The sequence below is a fragment of the Pristiophorus japonicus genome, chromosome 3 (genome assembly GCF_044704955.1).
Source record: "Pristiophorus japonicus isolate sPriJap1 chromosome 3, sPriJap1.hap1, whole genome shotgun sequence".
Taxonomy (NCBI): Eukaryota; Metazoa; Chordata; class Chondrichthyes; family Pristiophoridae; genus Pristiophorus; species Pristiophorus japonicus.
Genome location: NC_091979.1, coordinates 159,298,247 through 159,315,727, shown reverse-complemented (window position 1 = coordinate 159,315,727; position 17,481 = coordinate 159,298,247). Strand labels below are relative to the sequence as shown.

General features: G+C 47.3%; 1 protein-coding gene across 1 annotated transcript in view; it reads left to right on the top strand.

The window, feature by feature from the left end:
- Window positions 1-17,481, top strand: part of vps16 (VPS16 core subunit of CORVET and HOPS complexes) — an 84,079-nt gene that overhangs the window by 18,317 nt on the left and 48,281 nt on the right. Inside the window, exons 6-8 of the mRNA XM_070875962.1 lie at window positions 1,293-1,408; window positions 2,881-3,003; window positions 15,337-15,392. Of these exons, the coding sequence (XP_070732063.1) occupies window positions 1,293-1,408; window positions 2,881-3,003; window positions 15,337-15,392 (295 nt within the window). The remainder of the gene's footprint in view (window positions 1-1,292; window positions 1,409-2,880; window positions 3,004-15,336; window positions 15,393-17,481) is intronic.

The window sequence follows — 17,481 nt, the reverse complement described above, 5'->3', positions numbered from 1 at the left end:
TGCTACCTTCAGGGATCTGTGGACCTACACTCCAAGATCCCTTTGTTCCTCTACAATTTTCAGTGTCGTACCATTTAATGTGTATTCCCTTGCCTTGTTAGACCTCCCTAAATGCATTACCTCACACTTATCCAGATTGAATTTGATTTGCCACTGTTCTGCCCACCTGACCAGTACATTGATATCTTCCTGCAGTCCGCAACATACTTCTTCATTATCAACCATATAACCTATTTTAGTGTCATCTCAAACTTCTTAATTATACACCCAACATTTAAGTCCAAGTCATTGATATATACCACAAAAAGCAAGGGACCCAGCACTGAGCCCTGAGGAACCCCACTGGATACAGCCTTCCAATCACAAAAACACCCATCGACCATTACCCATTGCTTCCTGCCTCCAAGCCAATTTTGGATTCAACTTGCCACTTTGCCCTGGATCTCATGGGCTATTACTTTCGTGACCAGTCTGCCATGTGGAACCTTATCAAAAGCTTTGCTAAAATCCATATGCACTACATCATATGTACTGCCCTCATCGACCCTCCTGGTTACCTCCTCAAAAAATTCAATCAAGTTAGTCAGACACAACCTTCCCTTAACAAATCCATGCTGACTATCCTTGATTGATCCATGTCTTTCCAAATGAAGATTTATCCTGTCCCTCAGGATTTTTTCCAGTAATTTTCCCACCACCGAGGTTAGGCTGACTGGCCTATAATTACTTGGTTTATCCCTTTCTCCCTTTTTAAACAAAGGTACAACATTAGCAGTCCCCTCTTTCTTTCTTTCTGTCTGTCTCTCTTTTCTCTCATTCAATCTTTCTGTCCCCCCCTCTCTCTCTCTCTCTCTCTCTCTCTCTCTCTCTCATTTAACATTGAATTCACCCACTCTAACTTAAACTTCCTTCTCAGTCCTTGCACTCTTAATTTCAGAATTCTTCAATCTGATTGGTTAAGGAGATATATAGCTGCTTACTCTGCTCACTCAGATCCCAGATTGCAGTAGCAACCTTTGGGCCTATATTGACATAAAGTTCCTTTGTTGCAGAGACAGAAGATCAGTCACGACTATTTATATAAAGTACATAGGAATAGGAGTAAGCCATTCAGCCCCCTGAGCCTGTTCTACCGTTCAATTCGATCATAGCTAATCTGTATCTTAACTCCATTTGCCTGCCTTATTACCTAGCCTAAATAGCTTTTTTTTTCTTGGGGGTGGGGGGTTTATTTTTGGTAAATATGTACCAGCAGATACTGGATTTAACTTTTTTATTTTATTTTCTAACAGGACTCCAGCGCTCACCAACATGTTGGGCTGTATTGATGCAAGATCGACAGACCAAAATTGTTCTGGCTAATGGGAAAGATTTATATGTCTTAGATAATGCCTCCTGCATATCTGTGGTAAGCATAAGATCTGGCTGAACACACAGGTACTGGACACTTAGTGTATTTCACACAAGAAACAAAGTACAGATTGAAATATATTCAGCAATTGACACACTGACTGTGTGCAAGTGCCCTGGACAACCAAATAGGAGACTTGAATTTGAATGCCACTATCAGGTGACCAATGAGCTACAGATATTGGTATGGGTGTGGATCTGAACACTGAGCAGATGTAAGATGCTATAAAATGGCACTGCACCCTGTGCCAGGTTATTACACCGTGACACTGACCGAGGTATGAGAGATCTCTGGGGTCACCTCGCTATTCCTTCAGACTGAAGAATGTGCACCAGCTGCTGTGAAGAGGAAGAAAAATACATGTGCACCTAAGAGAGCACTCGGTGGTAATTGTGATTCCAGATTTACAAACCAAGTGTTATATATGTTTTAATATTTACAATAGAATAGTTACCTACCTAGCAACAGTGACTACATTAAAAACAATTAATTGGCAATGAAAAGCTTTGGAACATTCTGAAGGTGTGAAAAATGCTATGCAAATGTACGTTTATTCATTCCCTCTCTTCTCCAGAGGCACTGAGAAAAAGAAAGACTTGTATTTATATAGTGCCTTTCACAACCTCAAGATCTCCCAAAGCACATTATGGGCAAACAAGTACTTTTGAAGTGTAGTCTCTGTTGTAATGCAGGAAACGCGGCAGCCAGTGTGTGCACAGCAAGGTCCCATAAATAGCAATGTGATAATGACCAGATAATCTGGTTGATGTTGGTTGAGGGATAAATATTGGCCAGGACATTGGGGAGAACTCCCCTGCTCTTCGAATAGTGCCATGGGATCTTTTACGTCCACCTGAGAGTGGTGATGGGGCCTCAGTTTAGCGCTGCATTCAAAAGCTTTTGTGCTCAAGTGTCTGGAGTGGGACTTGAACCCATGACCTTCTGACTCAGAAACAAGAGTGCTACTACTGAGCCACAGCTGACGAATAGCTGAATTAAATGAAAGTACTAATGGCAAATACTTTTTCTATGATCCTTCTAAATTGACCTAAACTAATCCATAAATGTTTTGGTCCTGCCTATTAATTGGAAGCATTAATTTAGAAAATGGAATGGTACTAAAGATTGTGTTTTCCTGAGCAGGCCTGGTGGCACAGCACAATTATATATTTCGCCATGAATTAGTAAGACTCAGACCCTCCCCGCAATATGACATGCAGTAACTTTCCAAACTTAGCAGTGACTGTATGATGAGGCACATTCTTTAAAGTAGGGGAAATCGGAGAGTAAGACACACTGCACTACTTCTACAGATGGCAAATAATTAAAGGAGAGCAAAGACATGAAGTCTCTGTACTTTTAGGGAATGGGGAGAAAAGTAATTGATGTAAAAATAGTAGACGCTACAGAATATAAGTAAAGTTTGTGAATTTAACTTAATTTTAAAAATCACTAATTTTCTGTTGTAGACTCCCCCTGGCCTTGGACCGCAAGTGTGTGGATTTACCCAAATTGCTGTTTCGTTCAATTATAAATGGCTTGCTCTGTTTACAGACACTGGTAACATTTGGATGGGTTCTTCATCATTGAAGGTGAGATGAACAGTCTAAGTATGATTGTAATGACTTCTGTGTTACTGTGAGACCATCAAATGAACTAATTTGTTGTTGTATTCGTTTTAGCATCAGTCGTCAAATACTACAACATTTTGCATTTATATAGTGCCTTTAATATAGTAAGACGTCCCAAGACACTTCAGAAGAGCATTATCAAACAAAATTTGACACTGAACCACACACTGAGGTATTGGGACAGATGACCAAAAGCTTGGTCAGAGAGAGGCGAAGAGGTTTAGGGTGGGAATCTCACAGCTGAGGGCCTAGGCAGCTGAAGGCATAGCCACCAATGGTGGAGCAATTAAAATCGGGGATGCGCAAGGGGCCAGAATTAGAAGAGTGTAGAGATCTTGGAGGCTTGTAGGGCTGGAGGAGGTTACAGAGAAAGGCAGGAGTGAGGCCATGGAGGGATTTGAAAATAAGGTTGAGTATTTTTAAATTGAGGTGTTGCCGGACTGGGAGCCAATGTAAGTCAGCAAGCACAGGATGGGTGAATGGGACTTGGTGTGAATTAGAATTAGAATATGGACAGCAGAGTTTTGGATGAGCTCCAGTTTATCTAGGTTGGAAAATGGGAGGCTGGCCCGGAGTGTATTGGAATAGTCAAGTCTAGAGGTAACACAGGCATGCATGAGGGTTTCAGCAACAGGTGAGCTGAAGACTGGTGCAGAGTCGGGCTACGTTACGGAGGTGGAAGTAGGCGGTTTTGGTGACAGAACGGATATGTAGTCGGAAGCTCATCTCGGGGTCAAATGCGACACCAAGGTTGTGAACAGGCTGTTTCAACATCCGACAGTTGCCATGGAGAGGGATGGAGTTGGTGGTGGGGACGGGGGGCGGTTTGTGGCGGGGACCAAAGACCATGGTTTTGGTCTTCCCAAGAAGAACATAAGAAATGGGAGCAGGTGCGGACCATATGGCTCATCGAGCCTGCTCCGCTATTCAATAAGAGCGTTTCTACATTAACTCCAGTTTCCCGCCCTATCCCCATATCCCTTGATTTCCTTAGTGCCCAGAAATCTATTGATCTCTGTCTTGAATATACTCATTGAGTATCCTCAGCCCTCTGGAGAGAGAATTCCAAAGATTCACAACCCTCTGAGTGAAGAAGTTTATTTTCATCTCAGTTCTAAATGCCGCCCCTCATCCTGAGACTATGAACCCTAGTTCTAGACTCTCCAGCCATGGGAAACTGCCTCTCCGCATCTACCTTGTCAAGCTCTCAAGAATTTTATACGTTTCAATGAGATCATCTCTCATTCTTCTAAACTCCAGAGAATATAGGCCTATTCTACTCAATCTCTCCTCTTGGGATAACCCTCTCATCCAAGGAATCAATCGAGTGAACCTTTGTTGCACCCCCCTCCCCCCGCCCCAGGCAAATATTTCCTTCCTTAGGTAACGAGACCAAAACAGTACTCCAGGTGTGCTTTCACCTTTCGGCCGGCGCGGGGTCCCTTCGACAACTGCAAAGTAACGTTGATTTGTTATCCCGCTGGGGCTGCTCAGGGTCCGCTGTGTGTTGTCCCGCTGGGGCTGCTCGGGGTCCGCTGTGTGTTGTCCCGCTGGGGCTGCTCAGGGTCCGCTGTATGTTGTCCCGCTGGGGCTGCTCAGGGTCCGCTGTATGTTGTCCCGCTGGGGCTGCTCAGGGTCCGCTGTATGTTGTCCCGCTGGGGCTGCTCAGGGTCCGCTGTATGTTGTCCCGCTGGGGCTGCTCAGGGTCCGCTGTATGTTGTCCCGCTGGGGCTGCTCAGGGTCCGCTGTATGTTGTCCCGCTGGGGCTGCTCAGGGTCCGCTGTATGTTGTCTCGCTGGGGCTGCTCGGGGTCCGCTGTATGTTGTCCCGCTGGGGCTGCTCAGGGTCCGCTGTGTGTTGTCCCGCTGGGGCTGCTCAGGGTCCGCTGTATGTTATCCCGCTGGGGCTGCTCAGGGTCCGCTGTGTGTTGTCCCGCTGGGGCTGCTCAGGGTCCGCTGTGTGTTGTCCCGCTGGGGCTGCTCAGGGTCCGCTGTATGTTGTCCCGCTGGGGCTGCTCAGGGTCCGCTGTGTGTTGTCCCGCTGGGGCTGCTCAGGGTCCGCTGTGTGTTGTCCCGCTGGGGCTGCTCAGGGTCCGCTGTGTGTTGTCCCGCTGGGGCTGCTCAGGGTCCGCTGTGGTCACACACCAGGTGTTCATCGTGCTGACAGATTCGGGGGGTCGTCGAACCGGCTGAAGGGACTCCGGGGACGTCGAACCAGCCGGAGGGACTCTGAGGCCGGCGTTCAACCGGCCGAAGGGACTTCGGGCCAGCGCTGAACTGGCTGAAGGGACCGCAGCGGCGGCGTTCAATCCAATGTCTTAAACTCCTAACCAACTTTCAATTAATTTTTAAACTCTTAATCAACTTTTAAACTTTTTAAACAATTTGGAGAACTTACAAAACTTACATTTTAGACTTTTAATCGAAATACTTTTTAACATCTATTAGTGATTTACATCTTTGACTTTTTAACAATCTTTAGAAACTTTTAAACTGGGGAAACTTTTATAACCTACTTTTGATTTACTTCTTAGACTTTTTAACAACTCTTAGAAACTTTTTCAATAAATTCGGAATCTTTATCAACTTTTAACTTTTAAAATAACTTTGGAAGTCACCTTACTAATGCCTACCCCCCAACCAAGCCATCAGTCGCGCTACTCGGTGCTGAGCTTGTGGCCAACACTTCGCCGTAGGCAATTAGGCTTATAGAGCTGTACCTGGTCTCTAGTTGTCTTGGACCCCCTTGCCACTGAACCAAGACCTTGCTCGGCTATGCCTGTGTGGTTGCCGGTGTGCAGCGGCCACCCCACGTTAAAAGAACTCTGGCACAGGCATCTTCCACTTCGTCAGTATGAAGTTCGGGACCTGGAATGTCAGGACCCTCATGGACAATCCCAACAGCAACAGGCTGGAACGCCGCACCACCGTGGTTACCTGGGAACTCGGACGCTTTGACATTAACATCGCCGCCCTAAGCGAGACTCGGCGGGCAGGGGAAGGCCAGTTGAAGGAACATGGTGGAGGTTACACCTTCTTCTGGAAAGGGAAACCAGAGGCAGAACGCCGCCTTCATGGAGTCGGCTTTGCCGTCAAGAATGAGCTGGTCGACCGCTCATTACGGTCTTCGTATTACCCTATCCCGGAACCAATGCGCCACAGTCATCAGTGCGTACACCCCTACACTCGATGCAACGGATGAAGCTAAAGAGGGTTTTTATTCCAACCTCGAGACATCCTTGTCCCGCGTCCCCACGGGCGACAAATTGATCCTCCTGGGTGATTTTAATGCCAGGGTCGGCAAAGACACAGCTCTCCGGGGAGGCATGATTGGCAGAGAGGGGGTAGGGAAAGCCAACTCCAGCGGTACCCCACTCCTGACAAAATGTCGAGAACATGAACTCCTCCTCACCAACATCCTGTTCCACCAGAGGGACAAATACAAGGCATCGTGGCAACACCCTCGCTCCAAACACTGGTACCTGCTTGACTATGTCATCGTCCGAGCCAGGATGTGCACATTACCCATGCCATGACAGGAGCTGACGACTGCTGCACGGACCACCGCCTAATCCGATCCATCATCGACATTAACATTGCCCCAAAGCAGAGGGGACAGCAGAAGCAGTTCCATAAAAAAGTTAATGCCGAGGCACTAAAGACCCAGCTAAGAGAGCCCTATACAGCCAGCCCCTCACAGCCAATCTGGCGTGCCTTGATGACCCTGAGATGCTGAATGCCCACAGTGCTTGGTCTGCCCTCCAGGCCTCTATAACCAGTGCCTGTGAAGAGACAGTTGGTCACTCAACCAGGAAACATCAGATCTGGTTTGATGAAAATGATCAGGAAATTGAAGAACTAATAGATCGCAAGCGCAAAGCATTTCTGAGCCTCAAGCAACAACCCAACTCGGGAGCTGCAAAACAACATTACAGACGATTCAAGGCTCAAGTCCAACAAAAAACCAGGGACCTAAAGGACAGGTGGTGGATGGAGAAAGCACAGGAAATACAGCAACTGGCCGACCGCCACGATATGCGAGGATTCTTCACTGCAGTCAAGGCTACCTACGGTCCAAACTCCCAAGGCCCCACCCCACTGCTGGCCAAGAACAAGGAAACACTCAAGGACACTGAGGCTGTCAGGGCCCGCTGGAAGGAGCACTTTGAAGATCTCCTCAATCGAGATTCTGCCTTTGACTCGAGTGTCCTCGACTCCATCCCGCAGCACGCAACCCGCCACTAACTCACAGAACCTCCAACGTTGCACGTGGTAGACAAAGCCATAAAGCAGCTCAAGAATAACAAGGCTACGGGTGCGGATGGAATCCCTGCTGAGGTGCTAAAGTATGGTGGAGAGACGCTATTGGCGCAGATACATGACCTCATCTCTCTCATCTGGAGGGAGGAGAGCATGCCGGGAGATCTCAGAGATGCAGTGATTGTGACCATTTTTAAGAAAGGGAACAAATCCGACTGCGGCAACTACAGGGGAATCTCCCTGCAATCAGCCTCTGGGAAAGTTGTCGCTTGAGTTCTCCTCAGTCGTCGTCTACCTGTGGCCAAGAAGCTCCTCCCAGAATCACACTGCGGATTTCGTCTCCTACAGGGCACAACAGACATGATCTTTGCAGCGTGACAATTGCAAGAAAAATGCAGGGAGCAGCGCCAGCCCTTATACATGGCCTTTTTCAATCTTACAAAGGCCTTTGACCCTGTCAACCGTGAGGGTCTATGGAGCGTCCTCCTCCGTTTCGGATGCCCCCAAAAATTTGTCAACATCCTTCGCCTGCTTCACGATGACGTAGGCCGTGATCCTTACCAGCGGATCCATTACAGACCCAATCCACGTCCGAACCGGGGTCAAACAGGGCTGCGTCATCACTCCAACCCGCTTCTCAATCTTCCTCGCCGTCATGCTCCACCTCACAATCAACAAGCTCCCCGCTGGAGTGGAACTAAACTACAGAACCAGTGGGAAGCTGTTTAACCTACGCCGCATCCAGGCCAGGTTCAAGATCACCCCAACCTCTGTCGTTGAGCTGCAGTATGCAGACAACGTCTGCGTCTGCGCACATTCAGAGGCTGAACTCCAGGATATAGTCAATGTATTCACTGAGACATATGAAAGCATGGGCCTTACGCTTAACATCCGTAAGACAAAGGTCCTCCACCAGCCTGTCACCACCGCTCAGCACTGCCCTCCAATCATCAAGATCCACGGCGCGGCCCTGGGCAACGTGGACCATTTCCCATATCTCGGGATCCTCTAATCAACAAAGGCAAACATTGATGCGGAGATTCAACATCACCTCGAGTGTGCCCGTGCAGCCTTCGGCCGTCTGAGGAAAAGAGCGTTTGAAGATCAGGCCCTCAAATCAACCACCAAACTCATGGTCTACAGGGCTATAGTAATACCCGCCCTCCAAGGATCTGAGGCATGGACGATGTATAGAAGGCACCTCAAGTCCCTGGAGATATATCACCAACGATGTCTCCGCAAGATCCTGCAAATCCCCTGGGAGGACAGGCGCACGAACATCCGTGTCCTCGACCATCCTAACATCCCCAGTATTGAAGCACTGACCACACTCGATCAGCTTTGCTGGGCAGGCCACATAGTACCCATGCCAGATAAGAGACTCCCTAAGCAAATGCTTTATGCGGAGCTCCTTCATGGTAAACGAGCCAAAGGAGGACAGCGGAAACGTTATAAGGATACCCTCAAAGCCTCCCTCGTAAAGTGCGGCATCACCACTGACAACTGGGAGACCCTGGCCGAAGACCGCCCGAGGTGGAGAAAGTACATCTGGGAGGGTGTTGAGCTCTTTGAGTCTCAACGCAAAGGGCATGAAGAGGCCAAACGCAGGCAGTGGAAGGAGCGCGCAGCAAACTAGCCCCACCGACCCCTTCCCTCGACGAACGTCTGTCCCACCTGCAGCAGGGTCCGTGGCTCTCTTATCGGACTGTTCAGCCATCAAAGAACTCACTTTGGGAGTGGAAGCAAGTCTTCCTCGATTCCGATGGACTGCCTATGATGATGATGGTGTGCTCTCAAAGCTCTATATATAGTTGCAGCAAGATTTCCCTACTCTTATACTCCAAACTTTTGGCAATAAAGGTTAGTATACCATTTGCCTTCCTAATTGCTTGCTGTACCTGCATGTTAACTTTGTGAATTTGTGTACAAGGATCCCCAAATCCGTCTGAATACGAACGTTTACTAGTCTCTCGCCTTTTTTAAAAAAAAAATTCAATATTTATTTGGAGGAAATTTCTGCTCGTCCAGTACTGGATGTCGGACAAACAGTGTGACAAATCAGATACAGTGGAGGGATCAAGAGAGGTGGTGCTGAGGTAGAGCTTTGTGTCGTTGGTGCACATGTGGAACCTGACATTGTGTTTTTGGATGATGTCGCTGAGGGGCATCGTGTAGATGAGAAATAGGAGGTCAAGTATAGATCCTTGGGGGACTTCAGAGCAATGTTCCCTCTAATCTCTTTCTGGCCTGCACTGCCCCTTTAATGGGTTGCCGGGCCATTCAAAATTCCGCACCTGCGTGGTTTTTCTATTTGAAAGCCGGCTCACCGGCTGTGCGGGACCTCGAGCACTGCGTGGCCACGCTGCTTAAAGGGAACATTGCTCCAGAGGTAACGGTGTGGGAGCGGGAAGGAAAGACATTGCAGGCGAATCTCTGGCTACGAATGACTAGATAAGAATGGAACCAGGCGAGTGCAGTCCCAGCCAGCTGGACGACAGTGGAGAGGCATTGGAGGAGAATGGTGTGGTCAACTATGCCAAAGGCTGCAAGTTGAGAAGGATGAGGAGGGATTGTTTACCACAGTTACATTGGATGTAATTCGTGACTTTGATAAGAGTCGTTTCAGTAATTTGTCTGGGGCAGAAACCTGATTGGAGGGGTTCAAATAGGAAGTTGCGGGAAAGGTGGGCATGGATTTAGGAGATGACAACATGTGCAGTGTGGAGAGGAAAGGTAGGTTGGAGATGGGGTGGCAGTTTGCAAGGACATGGAGTAGTCAAATAAGTTGAAGTTCTAGTATTTTAGGTCCTGTAATTGCTGTGTGTTAACTTACGAATTAGCTTGTCATGAAGATTATATAGAAACATAGAAAATAGGTGCAGAAGCAGGCCATTTGGCCCTTTGAGCCTGCACCGCCATTCAATCTGATCATGGCTGATCATGCAACTTCAGTACCCCACTCCTGCCTTCTCTCCATACCCCCTGATCCCTTTAGCCGTAAGGGCCACATCTAACTCCCTTTTGAATATATCCAACGAACTGGACTCAACAACTTTCTGTGGTAGAGAATTCCACAGGTTCACAATTCTCTGGGTGAAAAAGTTTCTCCATCTGGCTTACCTATATGGCTTACCCCTTCTCCTTTAGACTGTTTCTGGACTTCCCCAACATTGGGAACCTTCTTCCTGCATCTAACCTGTCCAGTCCTGTCATAATTTTATATGTTTCTATGAGATCCCCTCTCATTCTTCTAAATTCCAGTGAGTATAAGCCTAGCCGATCCAGTCTTTCTTCATATGTCAGTCCTGTCATCGCGGGAATTAGTCTGGTGAACCTTCGCTACACTCCCTCAATAGCAAGCACGTCCTTTATCAGATTAGGAGACCAAAACATGCACACAATACTCAAGGTGTGGTCTCACCAATGCCCTGTACAACTGCAGTACGATCTCCCTGCTATCCTTTGGCTATCAATAGAAATCAGGGATAGTATTAAAGCCAAGGAAGTGGCATACAAATTGGCCAGAAATAGCAACGAACCCGGGGACTGGGAGAAATTTAGAACTCGGCAGAGGAGGACAAAGGGTTTGATTAGGGCAGGGAAAATAGAGTACGAGAGGAAGCTTGCAGGGAACATTAAAACGGACTGCAAAAGCTTCTATAGATATGTAAAGAGAAAAAGGTTAGTAAAGACAAACTTAGGTCCCCTGCAGTCAGAATCAGGGGAAGTCATAACAGGGAACAAAGAAATGGCAGACCAATTGAACAAGTACTTTGGTTCGGTATTCACTAAGGAGGACACAAACAACCTTCAGGGTCTAGTAAGAAGGAGGAACTGAGGGAAATCCTTATTAGTCGGGAAATTGTGATGTGAAAATTGATGGGATTGAAGGCCGATAAATCCCCAGGGCCAGATGGTCTGCATCCCAGAGTACTTAAGGAGGTGGCCTTGGAAATAGCGGATGCATTGACAGTCATTTTCCAACATTCCATAGACTCTGGCTATCCTCCACTCCATAGGAACTGATCCAATGTAACCCTACTTTTTTAAAAAAAGGAGGGAGAGAGAAAACAGGGAATTATAGACCGGTCAGCCTGACATCGGTAGTGGGTAAAATGATGGAATCAGTTATTAAGGATGTCATAGCAGCACATTTGGAAAGAGGTGACATGATATGTCCGAGTCAGCATGGATTTGTGAAAGGAAAATCATGCTTGACAAATCTTCTGGAAAGGTGTGGCCTCACCAAGGCCCTATACAACTGTAGTAAGACCTCCCTACCCCTGTACTCAAATCCCCTCGCTATGAAGGCCAACATGCCATTTGCTTTCTTTATTGCCTGCTGTTACCTGCATGCCTACCTTCAGTGACTGATGTACCATGACACCCAGGTCTCGTTGCACCTACCCTTTTACTAATCTGTCACCATTCAGATAATCTGCCTTCCTGTTTTTGCCACCAAAGTGGATAACCTCACATTTATCCACATTATACTGCATTTGCCCATTCACCTAACCTGTCCAAGTCATCCTGCAGCCTCTTGGCTTCCTCCTCACAGTTTATACTGCCACCCAGCTTAGTGTCACTTAGCAAACTTGGAAATATTGCATTCAATTCCTTCGTCTAAATCATTAATCTATATTGTAAATAGCTGGGGTCCCCACTAGCCACTGCCTGCCATTCTGAAAAGGACCCGTTTATTCCTACTCTTTGCTTCCTGTCTGCCAACCAGTCAATACATTACCCCCAATACCATGTGCCTTAATTTTGCACACTAATCTCTTGTGTGGGACCTTGTCAAAAGCCTTTTGTAAGTCCAAATACACCACATCCACTGGTTCTCCCTTGTCCACTCTACTAGTTACATCCTCAAATATTCCAGAAGATTTGTCAAGCATGATTTCCCTTTCATAAATCCATGCTGACTTGGACCGATCCTGTCACTGCTTTCCAAATGCACTGCTCTTACACCTTTAATAATTGATTCGAGCATTTTCCCCACCACCGATGTCCGGCTAACCGGTCTATAATTCCCTGTTTTCTCTCTCCCTCCTTTTTTTAAAAAGTGGGGTTGCATTAACTACCCTCCAATCCATAGGAACTGATCCAGAGTCCATGAAATTTTGGAAAATGACCACCAATGCATCTACTATTTCTAGGGCCACTTACTTAAGTACTCTGGGATGCAGACTATCAGGCCCTGGGGATTTATCAGCCTTCAATCCCATCAGTTTCCCGAACACCATTTCCCGACTAATAAGGATTTCATTCAGTTCCTCCTTCCTACTAGACCCTCGGTTCCCTAGTATTTTCGGGAGGTTATTCGTGTCTTCCTTAGTGAAGACAGAACCAAAGTATTTGTTCAATTGGTCTGCCATTTCCTTGTTCCCCATTATGAATTCACCTGATTCTGACTGCAAGGGACTTACATTAGTCTTCACTAATCTTTTTCTCTTCACATATCTATAGAAGCTTTTGCAGTCAGTTTTTATGTTCCCTGCAAGCTTATCCTCATACTCTATTTTCCCCCTCCTAATTAAACCCTTAGTTCTCCTCTGCTGAATTCTAAATTTCTCCCAGTCCTCAGATTTGCTGCGTTTTCTGGCCAATTTTTATGCCTTTTCCTTAGATTTAACACTATCCTTAATTTCCCTTGTTAGCCACGGTTGAGCCACCTTCCCCATTTTATTTTTATGCCAAACAGGGATGTACAATAGTTGTAATTCATCCATGTGATCTTTAAATGTCTGCCATTGCCTATCCACCGTCAATCCTTTAAGTATCATTCGCTAGTCTATCCTAGCCAAATCACGTCTCATACCATTGAAGTTTCCTTTCTTTAAGTTCAGGACCCTAGTCTCTGAATTAACTGTGTCACTCTCTATCTAAATGAAGAATTCTACCATATTATGGTCACTCTGACCCAAGAGGCCACGCACGACCAGATTGCTAATTAATCCTCTCTCGTTACACAAGACCCAGTCTAGGATGGCCTGCTCTCTAGTTGGTTCCTCGACATATTTGTCTAGAAAACCATCCCTTATACACTCCAGGAAATCCTCCTCCACAGTATTGCTACCAGTTTGGTTAGCCCAATCAATATTTAGGTTAAAGTCACCCATGATAACTGCTGTACCCTTATTGCACGCATCCCTAATTTCCTGTTTGATGCCATCCCCAACCTCCCTACTATTGTTTGGTCTGTACACAACTCCCACTAACATTTTCTGCCCTTTGGTGTTTCGCAGCTCTACCCATATAGATTCCACATCATCCACGCTAATGTCCTTCTTTACTATTGTGTTAATCTCCTCTTTAACCATTAACGTTATCCCACCTCCTTTTCCTTCCTGTCTATCTTTCCTGAATATTGAATACCCCTGGATGTTGAGTTCCCAGCTTTGGTTACCCTGGAGCCGTGTCTCCGTAATCCCAATTACATCATATCCGTTAACAGCTATCTGCGCAGTTAATTCGTCCATCTTATTACGAATGCTCCTCGCATTGAGACTCCGAGCCTTCAGGCTTTTTTTCTAACACTCTTTGTCCTTTTAGAATTACGTTGTAATGTGGCCCTTTTTGATTTCTGCCCTATATTTCTCTGCCCTCCACTCTTGCTTTTCTCCTTCCAACCTTTTGCTTCTGCCCTCTTTTTACTTCCCTCTGCCTCCCTGCATAGGTTCCCATCCCCCTGCCATATTAATTTAACCCTTCCCCAACAGCACTGGCAAACACTTTCCCCCTAGGACATTGGTTCCGGTCCTGCCCAGGTGCAGACCGTCTGGTTTATACTGGTCCCACCTCCCCCAGAACCGGTTCCAATACCCCAGAAATTTGAATCCCTCCTCCTTCCACCATTCCTCACGCCACGTACTCATCTGAGTTATCCTTCAATTCCTACTCTGACTAGCACGTAGCACCGGTAGCAATCCTGAGATGACTACCTTTTGAGGTCCTACTTTTTAATTTAACTCCTAGCTCCCTAAATTCAGCTTGTAGGACCTCATCCCATTTTTTACCGATAGCGTTGGTACCTATGTGCACCATGACAGCTGGCTGTTCCCCCTCCAGAATGCACTACAGCCGCTCCGAGACATCCTTGACCCTTGCACCGGGGAGGCGACATACCATCCTAGAGTCTCATTTACGGCTGCAGAAACGTCTATCTGTTCCCTTTACAATAGAATCCCCTATCACTATAGCTCTCCCACTCTTTTTCCTGCCCTCCTGTGCAGTAGAGCCAACCATGGTGCCATGAACTTGGCTGCTGCTGCCTTCCCCTGATGAGTCATCTCCCCTAACAGTACCCATAACGGTATATCTGTTTTGGAGGGAGATGACCGCAGGGGACCCCTGCACTACCTTCCTTCCACTGCTCTGCCTGATGGTCACCCATTCCCTATCTGCCTGAGTAACCTTTACCTGCGGTGTGACCAACTCACTAAACGTGCTATTCACGACATCCTCAGCATCGCGGATGCTCCAGACTGAGTCCATGCGCAGCTCCTGTGCCGCAATGCTGTCTGTCAGGAGCTGCAGCTGGACACACATCCTGCACACATAGTAGTCAGGGACACTGGTAGCGTCCCTGATTTCCCACATCGCACAGGAGGAGCGTGACACGGATCTGGGCTCTGCTGCCATGACTTAACCCTTAGATTAACTTAATTTGGCAACAATGCGAAAGATTTCCTACTAATAAGAAAAGAAGAAAAAGATCAAATACTCACCAATCCACCAGTCAATCACTTACCTGCTTGGCTGTGACATCACACTTTGATTTCTTTTTACTTCTTTGTTTACCTTCTGCCCCTGCACCAGCACCAGCTAGCTCCTCGAACTCCTGAAGTTGCGGTAAATTTCAAAGACGAAGTAACGGTGAACGCTGCCAATTCGCCGTCATCAGGACAGCAAATCCAGGCCTATATTTACAGTTGCTGCTTTATTGATCTAGTTATACAAAAGAAAGATAGAATGTTTGATTTATTTTCAATATCAATGTGAATATTTAAAATGTGTGCTGCTTTGTTTCCAGGACAAGTTGTGTGTGGTTGACACAAACTTCCAAATGCTACCTAAGCAGTTTGTCTGGTAAGTTGTACAGTGGCACAACACTGCTATTAGATGTGGTTCATGGATTTGAGTTTCACATATATGTTTCTGTGTTAACATGAGACTGTATCGGCCAATAGTGGATTCCTAAATTTACCAATAGCAGGAGGAGTAACCTTTCTATTCTCTGTCCTCCATCCTCTGAATTAGGATTGCTGAAGTTGGAGCAGGATTTTGGGGCATTCATCCAATGGGAAGTGTGGGAGTAGCCTGAAGGGAATCCTCCATCCCTCCCTGTAGAGAAGTGGCTAACACCTATTAAGCACTCTCTGCCTAATGGCATTCCTGTACGGAGGTACTCTCCATATTGTGGGCCCAAGTTTCGGGCCGCGCCTAAAACAGCGCAGCCCGGACCTGGACGCCCGTTTTTCACGCCACAAAGTGCGCCTAAAAAAAAAATCACCTATTCTCCGGCTCCCTCCCTGCAGGTCCTCTGGAGCTGGGCGCGGCGTAGCACGAGCTGTAGGGGGCAGAGCCAGGTCCCTGCGCTGAAAACAGTGCTGGGACCTCTGCACATGCGTGTTACAGTGGGCGCGCATGTGCAGTAGCTCCAGGCGCCCAAAACTGTGGGAGGGGCCCGAAGCACGTAGCCCCTAGCCCTGGCCGAATGGCCTCACTGGGGCTGCGTGAATAAGGCTCCTCTCCCCCGACCGGACCCGGCCCGACCCCTGCTCTCCTCTCTCTCCCGCCCCGGCGATCCGACCACTGCTCCCCCCTCCGGATCTCAGCGACACTTTCTCTCTCTCTCTCTCTCTCTCTCTCTCTCTCTCTCTCTCTCTCTCTCTCTCTCTCTCTCTCTCTCTCTCTCTCTCTCCCCCCTTCCCCGACCTCCGCCCCCCCCGACTCTCTCTTTCTCCCCCCCCCGACCTCCGCCACCTACCTGTAAATCCAGCCTGAAGTCTTGGGGCCCGGCCGTTCAGCCTCCTTCTCTCCCCTCTCCCCTCCCTCCTCTTTCTCCTTCTCCCCCTGCCCTCCCTCCCCCCTCTCTTTCCCCCCCCCCCTCTCTTCCTCCCTCCTCCCTCCTCCCTCCTCCCTCCTCCCTCCTCCCTCCTCCCTCCTCCCTCCTCCCTCCTCCCTCCTCCCTCCTCCCTCCTCCCTCCTCCCTCCTCCCTCCTCCCTCCTCACTTCTTCAGAGGGAGAGAATTTTAGAAAGAAAGTCAACCTGTTCTGCCCTTGCACAATCTTTAGAAATTAGTTTGAGTATAAATGGAAGCTGGTTTGGAACTAGTTCCTCCGTTATGAAATGGAATGTTGAATGGCTGGCGTGAGAAGTGATGTGGAGACATTATTTTAAAATAGTAATGTTCTAATTGCTTAATATTAGGAGAGGATATATATGTTTTATTTAAATAATTTAGTTGTATTAAAGATGGGCACAGGTCCCATTTTTGAACTTTGCTTTGTTAACATGGGCTAGAATTTGCACTCCATCACCGCCTGGTTTCCTGGCGGTATTGGCCGTTTTGGGCGAGAACCGGGTCAGCGAAAAATTCCCTACCTGAGGCACGCCGGCGGTTTCGACGTACCGCTGGGGAGAGGACCGCCGGCGTGCAACATCCACAGATCGTTCTGGCGCAATCTTTGGCTGAGCGGGAACTTGTAGGTAAGTATTAAAAAAAATTGAAAAAACGCCTACGAGGATCAGTGGGGCTTGGCGTTAGGTAAGTAGGTCTACAAGAACAAGGTAAGTGATTAGTTTTTTACTATTTTCAAAATCTGGTGGGGTAATTTAATTTAAAAATGTCTTGGGAATGTTTTGGGGATTTTTTTTAGTTGGGTTTTTTGAAAAATTATTATTTTTTTGGTGTTGGGCCCAACCCTCAGCCTTGGTGTAAATTTTTATAGATTTTTTAAATTTCCCCCCCTTACCTACATTTAAGAAATCAGCGCAGATAGCCAGAGATGGGGCGGGCAGCGGGGTGGGGTAGGTGAGTTAGAGGATTCTAAAGCACTAAACACCTTCACAACATCACCACAACATCTTCAGCACAACAGCTGCACAACATCATCAAAAATAAATTGAAAGATAAATCAGCTACTGAAAATAGAGCAGACCTACCTAGCCGAC